The 15381-nt window shown below is 54.0% G+C and overlaps 1 protein-coding gene across 1 annotated transcript; it reads right to left on the bottom strand.

The window, feature by feature from the left end:
• Positions 1–8502: 8502 nt before the first annotated feature.
• Positions 8503–15073, bottom strand: LOC109314272 (F-box only protein 2-like). The gene is made up of 6 exons (XM_019541338.1): positions 14442–15073; positions 12414–12671; positions 10821–10947; positions 10638–10733; positions 10135–10270; positions 8503–9885 (listed from the first exon to the last, which is right to left on the bottom strand). Exons 2-6 carry the CDS (start codon positions 12661–12663, stop codon positions 9751–9753), a joined length of 744 nt encoding a protein of 247 aa, XP_019396883.1. The 5' UTR covers positions 12664–12671; positions 14442–15073; the 3' UTR covers positions 8503–9750.
• Positions 15074–15381: the final 308 nt, after the last annotated feature.

Here is a 15381-nt window from a genome sequence, read left to right as displayed (position 1 = left end):
CCCAGGCTTTGACGTGATAGCCTGCTTAGGGCAGGGAAAAAGTGTTCTCCCTAGTACTGGAGATCTCAGGCAAGAAAGAGGTTTCACATTTAGGTGCATGTCTCTGAAACTCTCCCTGCTTGCAAAAGCCAATGGGAACCTGGCATCACCGAGGGATTGCTGCTAGCCCACTGAAGGCACAGTCTTCCTGTCTTGGCTGCACTGGTTTTTTTATTGAGCCAGAAATGGGCAGAGTTAAGGTGATATTATTTAAGTTCTTTCATAGCTTAACTACACTGCATGGCTTTACAGTGGTTCCTTTTTTATGGAAAGACTTCACCCTTCCTGTATGTTTTTACCTTTCCATCGCTGCTCTGTACATTTTGCTGCGCTAATAAGCCGTGACCCTTGGGCACCAGGTGCAGTCTGTGGGCTGAATCTGGCTTATTAGTTGTCTCTCAACCATCCCTGGGTTCTAGTAATGTAGCGGTCAGAGAATTAGGATCAGGTAGGATGATGCGTACACATTTCTGTGAAGGACAGTCATTGATTCTTTTAAATGTTGCTTGGAGACCGAGCTCAATTTTATCTAACTCAGCTGAATCTGCAGTGCAGAATTCAATGCCGAAGGAGAAAGGAGGCTTTTTTATTATTACTATTATTATTATTTTCTATTTTTTTCCTTTTACAAGGAATAATTCATTTTCCTGCTGTTGGAGAGGGGGTAATTGATCTAGGGCTTTGCAGCTTGCCTCCCGGATTGGTTTTATTCTTAATGTAGGAATAAAACTGTGTTAGGTCAAATACACAGCAATAAATACAAAAAGCACATTAGCTTTAATATATTGGATTATTCCAGTTGGTGGTGACGAAAAAAACCCAAGATTTAATTCCCCTGGCGACGCAGGCAAAGAAAATCACTTTCCCTACCCATTTTTTTTTTCCTCTTAAGTCATTTTTGTCTGTCAGCGCGAGAGCTGCAGGCTTTGACTGGGTTTAATTTTTTTTTGGAACCGCGGTGAAAGCAAAAAAGTATTTTCTCCAAGTAAATTGTCCACAGATTCACTTGTTGCTTTTTATTTCCCGCGGTTATGGCTGCCCTCCCTAGTAGGATGCCCAGAGCTCTTGGTGCTGGCAGACCAGTGGGAACACTGATGGACCGAGTGCGTGGCTTCTCGGCTCTAACTCTGCTGCTTCAATCAGGCCTGGGGAGAGTGAGGCCTTGTCTCCCTTCAGGGCCCAGCCGTGCCAGCTTGCACTCCAGTCCCCCAGTTTTTCTGCTGGCCCCTTAGGCTGCTATCCAAGGCCATCATGTGCACAGACCACCAGTGTCACCGCCTGCTGTCCTGCTGGTTGCAAACGCCTCGTTCCCCGGCTTTTATATGTGGCACATTATAGGGTGGTCGTGGTGTTTGGGACGTGGTCCCTTGGAGTTGTGTTTGCAGTGGTGATTTTGGGGATTCCCCTGGTTACTGATTGCTTGTGAATGTAGGGGGCTGAATTGTGAAGGCTCTGGAGGCCCCTGTTTTCCAGTCCCCTTCCTACCCCTTCACCACATTCACCAGCCGACTGGGAGCATGGTTTTTCGCTACGTGCCATCAGCTTCCCTGACCCTTCTTGCACCCCATCCTTCATTTTCCATTATCTCCCATAATGTCTTCCAGTTCCAAAGGCAGTCACTGAATGCCAGGTCCTCATCCTAATGGTGCATTTCTCCCAGACATCTCAGGGAAGCAGTAGTTTCAATTCAATCCTATATAATCCTGGCTCCTTTCTGAAGCTGCCCGTTCCCTGACAAATTAGCAAGAGAGACAGAGCAGACAGGCAGGAACATCCCTTGACATCACACTATCTCGGCAGATGGGTGAGCAACATCTGGTTGCAAAGAGGCCTTGGGAAGCAGCAAGGAGCCAGGCCTTGCATAACTAACTAAGTCCTTACATTAAATTCATCCATCCTGCCAGAGCTATCGCTTCCACAAAGCAAGCCGCTTCCACCAGCACCTAGTCCCTATCTGATTGTATTTGTCTAAGACGAGAGACTTCACAATAATCCTGCTGGCAATTAATTGGCTTTTGTTCAGCAAGAGTGAACAAGATCTCATCTTAATCTTCTTCATTATTTCTCCTTGTTCAGCAGAGTCAACATGAGATTAGGTTTAATTTACAAAAAAATGCAAAGTCATTACTCATATCGGGATCAGGATTTTATCTGCTTCACTTTGCAATATTCAATCTGTCAATATTAATGAGAGGAGCCGCTCAGCGCGTGTTGAGGTGGAAATGGCACCTCTCAACGGTGTGACCCCTGGAAAGTCCCACTGTTGTGGCTCTTAACTTCGTTCCCCTCCACCCACCCCCTGCCCACCCCAAGAGGCATTTCCATCTTTCATGGGGAATGAATGCATCATCCTCCGCACCCCGATCGCTGCCTTCTCCGCTGCTGCGGCTAGTGGTGGCGACGGGGAGGGAGGGTCTGGACGGCTCCCCGCCAGCAGACCTCACCCTGAGGGACAGCTCTGTTTTACTGCTTCCCAGATGCCAGACTGGGTTGGGCTCAATGCGATTCAAAGGAAGTAGAGTGGCAGCCATGTGTTCCTGGTGGGGTGGGATGGGGTTGGCTGGTGGGGGGCACTAGGAAGCACTACAGTTTGTGGAAGTCCACACACGCGTGCATGTGTGTGTGTGTACACTGATTTCTAGGCTCTTCCTCTCTCTCCAGTCACCTTCAGACGCGTAGCAAACAGAGAAATGCAGTGCAAGCAGATTGCTTCCCTCAGGAGTCCCTCTGATGATGTTGCTTGGATCTCTTCAGGCCGAGTTTCCTGAGCACGCCAGGAGTCGCATGAAGCCAGCTCATCTCCACTGGGGAAGCAGTAACCTCTCCCCCAACCACAGCCTGTTGCCCAGCCAGGCCCTTTCCCTCTATCTTGGTTTCTTCTCTGCATACCTTTACTATGACCTCTCCTATGCTGGGAGGGACATGCCATTTTGCTGGTCCATGGGCCTCTTATTGCCCCTGGGAGCACAGCAGCAGCTGGGCTGCTCCAAGCATCTGAAGGAGGTTACCAAGGGCACATGCCGTGTCCCTGTGATTCCTGTCTCCAGCTCTTACGTGCATCCAGAGAGTGTGGGATGCTTCTCTCCAACGCACAGCACTCTGGCTAGTCCCCCTGGGAAACGGTCACTCCTGGGGCACTGGCTTTGTTTGCTCCTCAGGTCTGTCGACTAGTCTGGAGGCGCTGATGCATGCACAAGCCTCTCGCCCATCCGTATCTCCCTCTGGCGCAGCAAGGACCTTCTGGGCATTGTCAGCCCAATGCAGTCAGCTTCCCCATGCCTGGACAAAGGCAGGCAGCAGCCCTCTGAGTCTTGGCTAATCAGGCAAGAGGGAACCAGCTAATGCCTGAGCTCGTGAAGCGATCAGAAACCAGCCTCCCTCTTAGCACAGGCCTTGTCCACAGGAGATCTCTGGGGGTCTCAGCCCCTGCAAAACAGCTTCGAGCACAGAGAGGAAACCCATTGGCATGTGCTGTACAGGAGCCACCTGTCAAATTGTCTGTGCACGGGAATAACAAGGCATGATGGACAGGAGTGATGCAGAGGCAGGCCCAGCTCCCTCCTCCCCGCTTTGATCTGCTGGTGCTCATGCGCTGGGGCGAGGCAGGTCAGTTCTTTGAAGCCCCGCTGGGAGAAGCCAGGTGCTGCAGGATGCAGAGTTGGCAGCTCAGTGCATGGCACTTGTACTAGGGAGCCTACAGAAGATTGGACAGGGGGAGGAGGGTCATGAAGGGGCTCTCCAGTGACTGACACTCATGCTTGGGTTCACTGCAGTTCCCAGCACCCTCTTGGGAATTGAGAGAGGTTTGCATGCCTGTCTGCAGCCCTGTAGCTTGAACTTGGTGGCTCTTTGTGCCCGAACCATCTGGGCTGCATCAGAGTGTCTCACCCTGAGGACTGGTGCATCCCTGGGATGAACGGAGGAAGCAAGCCTGCACTGTCAATGAGGAAGAGGCTTCGGGATTTGTTTGACTAGAAGGCGCTTGGGGAAGCAGAGGCTGGGAGCGTTTCTTTGAAACTGGGATGCGGAGAAGAAAAAGCATCTGCTGAGCCTGAGCTTACGTCTAGGAGAAAGCTGGATTCAGGAACCAGGACCCTGACTACACCAGTGAATTTGAAATGTCTGGTGTTATTCTGGGAACTTTACCAGCTCCAGAAGCTCAAACACCTTCATAGCCAGAGCGCCTTCTACTGGCCTTGGTGCAGCATAGCACCTCGGTTTTGGGTCCTAGTCTAGAGCAGTGGTCTCCAAACTTTTTTGATCGCGCACCCCTATCAGTAAAAAATTTTTGAGCACGCACCCCCAATATCTGTATATTTATATAAATATACATCTAAATAGAAGTTCTAATATTTTCTTCCTGCACCCCAATAGATCATCTTGCGCACCCCCTGGGGTGCACGCACCCCACTTCGGAGACCACTGGTCTAGAGTAGAGCTCAGGGGTGGAGAACAGACGTCTGGGGTGAAATTCTGGCCCTGGGGGAGTCCATTGATTTCAGTGGGGCCAGTTCAGACAGACTTGACGACTGGGAGTTGGTGAAGAATAGAAACCCTTTCAGCCATGAGGTCTCTGGCCACTAAGGGCTCCATGGAAATAACCAAACCTTCCTGTTGCCATTAGACAGAGCAGTCGGCCTAAGTTTGAGGTCCAGCAGGTTGTCCCTGTTAGAGGGAGAAATCGCGGGTGAAGGCAGGTGTCTTTGAGGCAAGTCTTTTCATCCGCAAAGACTATTCTATGCTCCCTGTGTCCGAATGCAGGGCGACTCAGAGGAGACGAGAGCATTTCAGTGCATGCAGCCCCCACACCTCCATTTCCAGGCATTTCTTAAAGCTCATTTTGCCTATCTTTGGCTTTCTGCCGCTTCTCCATGTCTGTTTGCCAATACACAGCCCTGTCCCATACCCACACACTTGGGATCCCAGAGCAGCCTTTTGTGCCTTTGCATTGGGAGGTGGCCTGCAGCTGTGTTTGGGCTGGCGACCACTCATTCAGCAAGGAGCCTCGTTGTTACTCAGAGTTGTGTTACACGGAGGGCGGTGGTTACACCTAGGAGCTTCAGTGTTTGGCACAATGTAGCTATTTGCACCTGAGCAGCTGAAAAATTCTCCAGAGGTGGAAAAGCATCGTTGCGTCCATTGTATAGGTGATAAAGGGAAGTAGCCAGCTCGGGAACAAGGGAGACTGGCTGTATTAGGAACATAACCCAGGTCTCTTAACTCCCAATTACCTGCTTTCACCAGCAGACTTCGTCTCTGTAATGAGACAAGGACCAGGCAGGGGTTGGCTGGCTGCCTCTGGGTGAGGGGAAGCATTTCTGAAACAAAGGAAAACAAAGATGTGGGCTCCAAGAGGGAAAAGACATCCTGCCTTTGCAAGCATCAGCACAGCCACTACAGCAGTACTGGAGCATGCGGCCGCACCACCCCCAGCCCTGGCTTGGGAAACCCGTTTGATTTAAAGGGAATCAATCTCCTAAACCATCTTCTTCTGGGAACGGTCTAGAGCAGCTGGGGTCAAGAGAGAGGAGGAGACGGCAGATTTATTTCCCCTTTCCCCCATCTCTGAACAGCCCTGGCTTCCGGGCAGGGGCGCTGACTTCTCCGTCTGCCCATGGGCCCCGCCACATGGGCAATGAGAGCAGCTTCCGTGAGAAAATTCAATTAGACCCAGCAAAGAAGATGGATGCTGGTGCTCCCTCACTGAGGCCCCAGTCTGCTCTGCTCTTCTCCACGGTGAGATACTGACTGCAGGGGCTCTTAGGAAAGAACCCTTGTAAATCTGATGGCATTTATAGCCAAGGCTGGCCAGGGCAGGCTTTCCAGGCAGGGGCACGCCAGCAGGCACCTGGTGTGGAGGCAGGATTGGCTGCTTTTGAGGGCAGATGTCACCTTGAAGGAGAATGCCAGCTGGTGTGGAAGGCAAGGGGCTGGGCTTTTCTCATGACACTTGGCTGAGTATCTGTAAAGGGGCCTACAGCTCTGCTCACCACAGTGAGAGGGGGGCTAGTGCCAGTGTCCTGACCAAGTTTGGGTAACTATCATTCAGCCTTCCTGATACCCCACCTATTCACCCCCAAGTCCGGCCGTGCCAGTTCAGTGTGGTACAGTAGACACTTTCTGCTCTGAGCCTCTGCGCGTGCTGTTCGAGATGGCCCCATTCTGCACCAATGACAATGAGGTTTTATTTAAGATTGGGTGAGGGAAGAAGGGTTGGTAGTTTGCGGGGGTGAGGGAGGGCAGAGGCAGAAGAGAAGGAACTGCTTTTTAAGTATGTTTGTACTGTGCCTGGAATATGTGGCAGTCTAAGGATAGAGCTATGATGCTTGAGGGTGAGCTTAAAAGGAGGGATGACTTATACAGTGAATTCTGCAGAGAGCAGGGTGAGAGCATCATCACTGCAGGCCTCTTGGTATTCAAGGACTCTGCATGGCTCAAGTTGCAGCAAGGGAAGTTTAAGTTAGATATTAGGAAAATCTTTCTCACTAGGAGGGTAGTAAAGCACTGGAACAGCCAGCTACCCAGAGAGGTGGTGGACTCTCCATCCTTGGAGGTTTTTAAGACCCCACTACACCAAGCCTTGGCTGGCATGATCTAGTTGGGGATGGTCCTGCTTTGAGCAGGGGGTCGGACTCACTCGATGACCTCCTGAGGTCTCTTCCAACCCTTATTTTCTATGAGTCTATGGTTTCAGCCTGCAGCACAAGAGGTGGCAGACATGTGACATTTCGAACAGGCATGGGGCCAGGCTGTCTCAGGTGCCTACAGGAGTCAGGCACACGCCTGGCAGCAAGGAGCTGCGATAACTCCCAGCTTGGCAGCTTGGCTTGTTAGACTGTGGTGGATTAGGCCCAGGTGCGCTGCAGGGCTGGGTGGAAGGCACCCATTGGAGAGGGGCTTTTAGCAATGGCATTGGGCAAATGGCTGCAGCAGGATGGGTAGGTGGCATCCCTTCTCCGCTGAGACCTGTGCTAAGGACATCCGCAGCAATGGTGCAGCTGCCATGGTACCACAGAGCCATCTGGTGGGCACAAGGTGCCAGCCTTGGCTACAGGAGTGGGGATGCATTGCCCCTTCCACTGTATCCTTATTACCCCGCGACTTTGCCGGGGCTCCCCACCCCCCAAGTGCAGCCCTTGATTTGAGCTGAGCTGTGCATAATGAAGCTGGGAAAGGGGGGCAGTCCTAAGACTAAGAAGACCTAAGGGATAAGGCTGGGTACTGCCCACCCTGTGGCCCCTGGTTCCTACAGCCAGTGTAACAGAGAAGGCCCACAAGCCCTGCCTGGGGAGCTGAGCATGTTCAACAGTGGGGGAAAAAATTCCCTCTGGGACCAGCATGGGCAGGGAGGAATCTGTTTCAGAGCCAACCTGTCTCCCCCCAGAGCCACACCTCCCTTGTCTGGGGCTCCCGCTGGATTTGCTGATGCCCACAGTGCCCAGGGTCTCGCAGGAGCATGCTTAAGTTGCCTCTGTAGGCAAGCCCCTTTGGCAGTGGAGCACTGGGGACACCCAGTGCCTGCTGAGGTAAACGTCAGGCCTGCACGCACTAAGGGAGCTGGTGCCAGCCCACGTGGCCGTCCCCTTTGGAGCCAGCCCTCCAGCGGTGTATGCTCAGCAGAGCTCACTCAGTTCTGCTGAACGTCTGGGGCAAGGACTTGCCCCCACTTCCAGCCTGTAGTTAGAGGGAGCATAATCCCAGGGTGGTGTCCTGACTGCATGGCTTTGGGCCAGCCAGGGGCCAGCTGTCCAGTGGCATTGGGCTGTGTGATGCCCTGTGCTCTAGGGATAGCACAGACCCTCTCCGACAAAGGGGCAGGAAGTGGGTGCTGAGCTGTATGTCAGTGACCCCTTGCCCCACTGCAGCGAGGCACTGGGTGAATACTGCCCTGCAAGGACACTGTGGGCAGTAGTGAGGTGAGCACACTGGGGTATAGACCCATTGCCAGCAGGCAGGGAGCTCACACCTGGCCTCAGCCTCCTAAGGGGTAAGAGCAAAGAGCTGTGAAGGCAGAGACTCAGTTCAGCTCTAGGATCTTGGAGCCAGGCAGGGGAGAGGGCTGTGAGGCAGAGGGTACCCTGCCTCAGGCCAAGCTGGGGTCTCCAGACAAGCCACATATTTTGGTTGTCAGAGCTGAAGCTTGGGGGAGGTGATGCTCCATGGGAAAAGACTTCTGTGCCTTCGCAGCCTGTGGACCCGAGCTCTCTGGACCCATGATGGAGGGTGCACCTCCTGCCCGCAGAGAGGCTATAGATCTGCCAGCTTCTGCCAGACAAGGGTGCAACTGGGAAAGTGGACATGTGCCATTCCTGGAGACCATCCAGCACCAGGCAAGAATGGGTGGGGATTGCTAGCATAGGCCCCTTTGTCTGGGGGCTGCTGGCATAGGCCCCCACCTATCCCCCAGGGTGGTGGCGCAGAGCATGCTCAGCCCTGAGGTGCAGACAAAACTTCCAGATGAAGCAATGTTCACAAGAGCCTTGTTTATTGCCTTCACCCACGGGGGTGTTCTCAGTGGCTGAGGATGCATGTGGGCCCACATTTCTGGGCATAGCCAGTCGCAGAGAGCCTGGCGAGGCGCAGGGCTGGGGTGGCTCAGAAATTCTCGCTTTTTGCAAAGGAAAAAGTGAGCATGTTGTATTGGATAATGGTGTGCCCTGGTGCTAAGGGGATAAACTGCGTACACTGCCCTGGCAGGCCCAGCAAAGAGGACGTGTACATGTATGTGCACATGCACACACAGACACACACGTATGCACTCACACACACATGCACACAACTGCTCCCACTCTCACACACCTGCTCCCTCAACACTCAGCCAGCCTACTCAGGGGAGGGAGACCTCTTCCAGAAGACTGTCTCAGCAGAAGCTGCGCTCAACTAAGGCTAGTGCTGTGACCTGGAGCCCTCAGCAAGTTGGCGAGGTATTGGGTGGGGAGATGCACCTAAGCGTGGTCTGGCAGGAAAGCATTTGGTCTGGAGGGGGATGTGCCATTTCCAGGTGCAGGGGAAGAGCCTTGGAGCAAGGAGAGCTTATAGCAGAGTGTCTAGGGTCCGGGGAGTCTGAGGAGCCTTGGGGCAGAGGTGGCTTCGAGGGGTCCCTTCTTTCTGCAGCACAGAGCCAACGGTGTTGTCTGGAGGCTTTTATCTAGAGCGCGGCTGTCCGCCCTCTAAGCCACACATTAGGCAGACTTCCCTCGCCAGGCTGAAGGAAAGCAGGTAACTTGTATCCCTATTTAATAAATGGGAGGGGAGAGAGTAAAAGACATGACCCAGGTCACAGAGGGAGTCAGTGGCAAAGCAGGGACAAGAACTGACAGTTTCCTGGGTCCGGTTCTTACAGGCCTCTCTCTCACTCTTTAAAGCTTCCAAAAAAATGAAGGCTGCATCCCCCTCAAAAGGTAGCTAGCTGGGTTGGACTTGGAGGTGGGAGCATCTGCCGAGGGCGGAGGAGGGGTTAGTGCTGGAGGCAACATGTGTCCCAAAGCCTCAGTAGGCTCTAGCTTACAGGACTTCCTCTCTCTTACACACACACACACACACACACACACACACACACACACACACACAGCAGGTTATATGCTCGTGGCCCAGACTGCCAGCCTTGACTCCAGAAGCAGCACCATGCAGAAACCAGACGAAGGCCACGGAGGGCTTGAAAGTCAGTTCTGGTGAGCAGGACCTAGCCTGACCCAAGGGCCCGTGGCCAGGCTATGGCTCCACCATCACGCTGCTGTTAGTCACGCGGACCCCATACCAGCCTTTCCAGAAAAGAGTGTCCTGACCACCGTGTTCAAAGCAAATGAAGCGGACCCCTGGGCCGTAGTCAGAGAAGGTGTGAGAGGCCTTAGAGGGAAGAGAAACAAAAACGGCTTGTAGTAAGTTGCCCACCTTGAATCCCCACTCAGAGAGAGGCTTAATGGGTTAGCAGGCTGCTGAGCTGCATGGTAACCCCACCTTATAGCCCTGGTACAAGGGCTGAGGAAAGCAAGAGGATGCAGCTGGGAAAGCTCCACCTTCCCACTTGCCCCCGGGGCTGACCTGCTGTCCCCCACATGCCTTGCCCTGCCTCCCCAGCTGGTCGTCGTGCCTCACCTCATTCCAGCTGCCATCGTTGTCCTCTGGAATAGCAATGGTCTCGCTCTTGTGCTCTGCCAGGACATCCTCATGCTCTGACAGCAGCTTTGCAGAGAACTCATAAAGGCAGCCAGCATCGCGGCGACCTGCATACCTGAAGACAGACCCAGCCCCAGTGTCTCAGAGGCGAACGGCTGAGCCTGTGCTGGATATCATGCAGCCGCAAACTCAGGTGAGACCCAACTGGGGCCAGAAAACAAAGCCCCAGTGGTTGGCTGCCCAGTCACTGAAGAGTGCTAGCAACAAGGGGGCATCCATGCTCTCTCAGGCACTGGCATTCTTACTGCTCTGCCTGCAATGGGAGCTTTGGGAGCTCAGCACTTCCAAAAAAATCAGGCCTTATCTTGGTTCCCAGTGCCAGACCTTTATCAATGTGGGCAGTGATGGGAAGACAGGGCCAGGAGGCGTAGTGGCTGCCTCTTATCCCCATCTCCCTCCTCCCAGCCCCCCTCTCCACTCACCAGTCCTTCACCACAATTTTAGGTTGGGTGGTGTCCATCAGCTCCTCCCAGTACCCCTCAGCCCGGAGGTCAATGACCTGAGACTTGCGGCACCACCTGGAACAAAGGGGTTAATAGGGAGCAAAGCCTTGGCTCCCCTTCAAGTGTGGGGGTGGGGGGACGGGACATAAAAGACAGCCTTACTCATAAGATGTGACAAAGTACTTGTGGACTCCATCGCTGGGAAAGCTTTCCCCAAAGTCCCCAGGGAGCTCCTCCACCTTCCAGCCATCACCTCCGTTCGCCACATCCCCCCAGTGCTCCAGATCCTCTGCAGATAGCATAACAAGAGAAAGATCTTGGGTTCTCTCCCACATGGGCTCCAGGAGGCCCAACATTGCTGCACAGGGGTTTCTTCAGCCCATCTCATGATGAGAGTTCAGTTCAGGACCAGACTGACAATCCACTGACACTAAAAATGCTAACTTCTGGGGGACCTTTGCAGCGTAAGGATCTTGTAATGCAGACTTTCATTCTCAGCATCCATCTCCTCGACCTCCCTTTGCTGCAGAGCCCTGCTTAGCATTCAGGACAGATTGCACTTATTGGACCAAGGTCTGATGGGAAATACACAGCGATACTGTGTGTTAACCCGACCGCTGAGAGATGCTCGTAGACCCCAAATCCTGCTTGGGTTGGAATTGAGCTGTGGCAAGTCCCCCAAGGGAAACGGTTCCCTGCTCTTTCTTTTAGAGACATTTCCAACGAGCGCTCCTTGTTACCATGTGTCAAAACCTCCAGCACCAGTACAGCAGGGATGGCGCGGGAAGAACTGACTCATCTTGTTCTCTCCTGGAGCAAGATGTCAGGACGAACGGGGGCAAATACATCAGACTTTCAAAACACGTTAGTTGTAACAAACCCAGGTGCTTGTGAAAGAGGGAAGGATTGTCTCGGTAAACTTTGGTGCTCTTATTCCTTGTTTGCAATCAGTTTTTTGCTTTGTCCACACGGGTGGGGAACTCCAACCTGCCTTCCCTTGGCTGTGGGGGTTTCCAGACTTTGCCCAGAAGACTGCAGCCAAGCAGCGGAGAGGTGCCCGCAGCTCTCCTAGGCTGCCCAGAATTGGAAGCCGGGGGTCCTGGGTGCCAACCCCAGCTCTGCCACCAGCTCCCTTCCTGGCCTTGCCAATGGCCTTTACTGGAGTGTTTGCAAACACAATGGGCTGCCTGGGTTTTGCATGAAAAGGCCTCTGCTTTGTTGGGGAAGGGGCAGGCTTGGCCAGCCCCTCTGCAGAGTACCCAAGGAAGCCCTGTGACCACAAATGACTTGCCTCTGAGTAGGCAGCAGGTCTCCTGCTGCCCAGTCCTGTACCCACCTTCATCCTGCCTCCTGTTCCAGGAGGAGGGTAGTACCAGGGCTACATGTGAGGCTGAGTTAATACTTGTACTCTGCTTTGGAAATGCAAAGCATCCCCTCCAGGATTCCTGCTGTTGGGCTGCATGGAGCACTAATGCCAGGCACAGTGGTGGGTTTTGGTTCCTCCTCTCACCCAGCCTATTTCCCTTCTGCACATCCCAGCAAAACCCCCATGCGGAGGGTGAGCTCACACGGACTCAGCACCTCACCCCAGCTCCACCTGTGGGAAGCCCAAGATAAGAGGCTATGGGGTTAATAGGAACAGGTACTGCCCCATCCCACAGACTCCTCAGAGAGCCAGGGACAGATGGTGCTCAGTTCCCAGCCCTCTCCTCAGCCCCTCACTGGGACTGGGGGTTGCAAGGTGGAGGCACTCACCTTCCCCACACGGGTTCTTGATTAAGTTCCTCTTCCTCTTGCTGAGGAAGTAGAACACCTGCCAGTTATCTGCCTCCTCCGCGGGCTCCTCTTCAGCAAAGCCCTCTTGCTGGCACTTCAGGATCCAGAGAGCTGCTCCGTCTACCAGGTTCTTCCATTGGCAGCAAACCAGGCGGCACACCAGCACCAGGTCCACAGCAGGGATGAAGGCCAAGATCCGGATGAGCACTGCCTCTGGAAGGGAGTCCATCCTGCCACCTGGGAGAATGATGGGGAAGGATATGCTGAGTCAAGAGCCCTGCATTGGCCCTTGGACCTTGTCTCCCAGCTTCGGGAAGGGACCTTGGGGGGAAGAAAGCCGCGAGCCTGGCACCGAGCACACACAGCACCTTCTTACGGGCAGCAACGTTCCAGGGGGAACGAGTTAATTCCTAACCTCAAGGCCTCCTGACTGCCAACCGCTCTGTGCCCTGAAGCATGAGAGTGGATTGTCCTTCCTTGAGGGCAGATGGCACTCCCTGAGCTCCAGCAGCCTGGATGTGTCAGCTGAACTGTGAAAGGCAGCGGGCCTCGAGCGGAGCTTGTGGGTGAGGGAGTTGGGACCTCGTGAGGCACCAGCCCGCGCCTCCAAACATCATGCGCTTATGTGGGAATCTGGCACTGAAAAAGATGCTGGACACAGGAGCTTGCTCATGGAGTCCCTCTCTGCTGAAAAGCTGCAGGCAGCAGAAATTCAGGGTGCCTCCAGGACTTGTACGTCCTGGAACGATGCCCAGAAACCCTGGTGACGGGCATTCCTATCAGTCCCTATACAGCAAGGCAGATTGAGGCTGGCTAGTCCTGGATTTGCAAGCCCTGCATGTCAGAGCATGTCCTATTGCAGGACAGGGCCTGCTTAGCTGGCAGATCTCTCAGTCAAGGCCTCTGGGACTCTCTCTGCCTCTTGGAGCTTTGTCACCCTGGCAACAGGATCCAAAGCATCCCTTTGCTCTGGCGCACTGCCCTGGAGGCCTTCCCTGTCCCTGCACGTGCCCCTCCAGGCCCAGCAACTGCAGAAGGACCCAGGGATGAGAATGCAGATTGAGAGCCACGTGCCACCCCCACGGGATGCACCATGACTGTGCTTCTGTCCAGCCAGATCCCTGCACCTGGCAGATGCTGAGACTGCAGGGAGATGCTGCCTGCATAGACCTTTCCAGACTGGCCAGGAGCAAGTCACAGAGCCTATCAATAGCAAAGAGCTACTCAGCTCATCTTGTGGCGCAGCCAGCAAGGAGTGGAACCCAGGGGTCAAAATATCCCCTAAATGGCCCGTGGAACAACCAGCGTAGTCATTCAGCCAGGCCCCGGCAGGTACGGTGCTGTGTCAAGGCAGAGAGGGATACAGGGGGCATGGCCGCCAGGAGCGCGAACTCCCCAGCTCCAGCTCCTGAGCTCGCGTGCAGTAGGCACCAAATCTGCTGCACCGGCTGCTGCTAGCAAACAGTTCCCGGTTCAAACTTCAGCCTGCAGAAAAACTGTGAGGGGCGAAGGCAGGCAGAATAAGGTGTGCCGGCTCCAGCCCCCGTTCTGACACCCACAGGTACTTCAGTGCACCCGACAGACAAACTCACTGCATGCCAATTGGCTCTAACCTCTCATCCTCTTTGCCTGACTCTCCCCCAGGCCTTGTAAGGACATGGGCTGCAACTTTGCTTTCACCCTCTTACTTCACCTTCCTCTCTCATAAAATGAATGACTTGAGAGCTCCCTCCCAGCTCCTTTCCCCTTGGGGCTGCCCAGCCCTGCCCTACTCTATTGTACTGCCCCTTTCTGTAGAGATGCACCTGCTGCCTTGCAGAGGAGCATGGATCTGGGGGACTCTGCCCCAGTGCAGCCCTAGAGCAGGCTCTGGGGAAAGGACTGTGCTGCAGACCTGGTGCATGCTCTCCGAGAGGGCTGCATCCCACTGCAGCGATGCCTGCAGCTGCCCTTCTCCCACCCCGTCAGCACAAAAGGGATGGGGCTGAGATGCTGAAATGCTCCTACCTGAGCCGCTGCTTCTGCGGCTGCTGCACCGCTCTGGACTGATCTGTCGCAAGCAAGCGTTGCTGAGTCTTCCTCGTCAGAGGCAGGATGGGCTCCCCTCTTAAAGGGGCAGTGCAGTAGCCTTTGCCACTTGCAGCTGCCTCATTTATTGGCTTGCGTTTTCATGCTGACCTGCCTGGAGGCTTGCCTGGGATGGTGTAAGCATGGGATCGGGTACCAGGGCATACAGATCCCTACCTCCATCGCCGCCACTGGGTCACTGTGTGAATGTGGGCAAATCTCATTGCCTCAGTTTCCCCAGTTGGAAGAAGAAGGATAATGTCACCAGGTCTGAATAGTGCTTGGTGCAATTTCCTTGCCTTTTGCCATCATGCAGCACTCCCTTAGGCACCTCATGGCATGGGAACGGGATTGGATTGGCCCAGGACGCCAACCTCTGGCCTGTGCCAGGCAGAAGCCCACGTAAGGGGAGTCCTGGATTGCTGCAGTGTCAGAAGTGCCCTCCCCGCCACATTTTGCTTATGGGTGGGTGGGTGTGAAGTACAGGGACCACACAGCTGAGCATGGTATACATATCCTAATTATCGGTGAGGAGAGGTCTCAGGCTTGGGTATCAGCGGTGCTCAGCTTATTTGGCAGACAAGGTTCTTTGGGTAAATCTGATATCTTTTATTAGAGCAACTCAAATAGTTGGAAAAAGGCTTCTTTGCAAGCTTTTGGTTACAAATACCCTTCATCAGGCTGAGGAAGCCTCTGCAGTTGGTGTGTGCCTGGATGGAAGAGTGCACAGCTATTTGGGGCACGTAGGGTGATGCCATCTCCATACTGGGAAACCTCTGCTCCCAGGAAGCAAAGAGTCCTTCCCCCAGACACCAGTTTTTATTTACAATGAATTGCAAGAGCGAGTGGAATATCTCAGAGCTACTGACACCTCCTCCTC

The sequence above is a fragment of the Crocodylus porosus genome, unplaced genomic scaffold (assembly GCF_001723895.1).
Source record: "Crocodylus porosus isolate Cpor-Errol unplaced genomic scaffold, CroPor_comp1, whole genome shotgun sequence".
Classification (NCBI taxonomy): Eukaryota; Metazoa; Chordata; order Crocodylia; family Crocodylidae; genus Crocodylus; species Crocodylus porosus.
Note: the sequence above shows the minus strand (reverse complement) of the source record. Positions and strands in the feature narration are given on the sequence as shown.

Excerpts from the sequence above, each read along its gene's own strand:
- LOC109314272 (XM_019541338.1), bottom strand. The coding sequence starts at position 12,663 with ATGGACTCCCTTCCAGAGGCAGTGCTCATCCGGATCTTGGCCTTCATC. Across the intron at positions 10,948-12,413 it reads CAAGAACCCGTGTGGGGAAG|AGGATCTGGAGCACTGGGGG; the intron begins GTGAGTGCCTCC and ends TGCTATCTGCAG. Across the intron at positions 9,886-10,134 it reads ACGATGGCAGCTGGAATGAG|GCCTCTCACACCTTCTCTGA; the intron begins GTGAGGCACGAC and ends CTTCCCTCTAAG.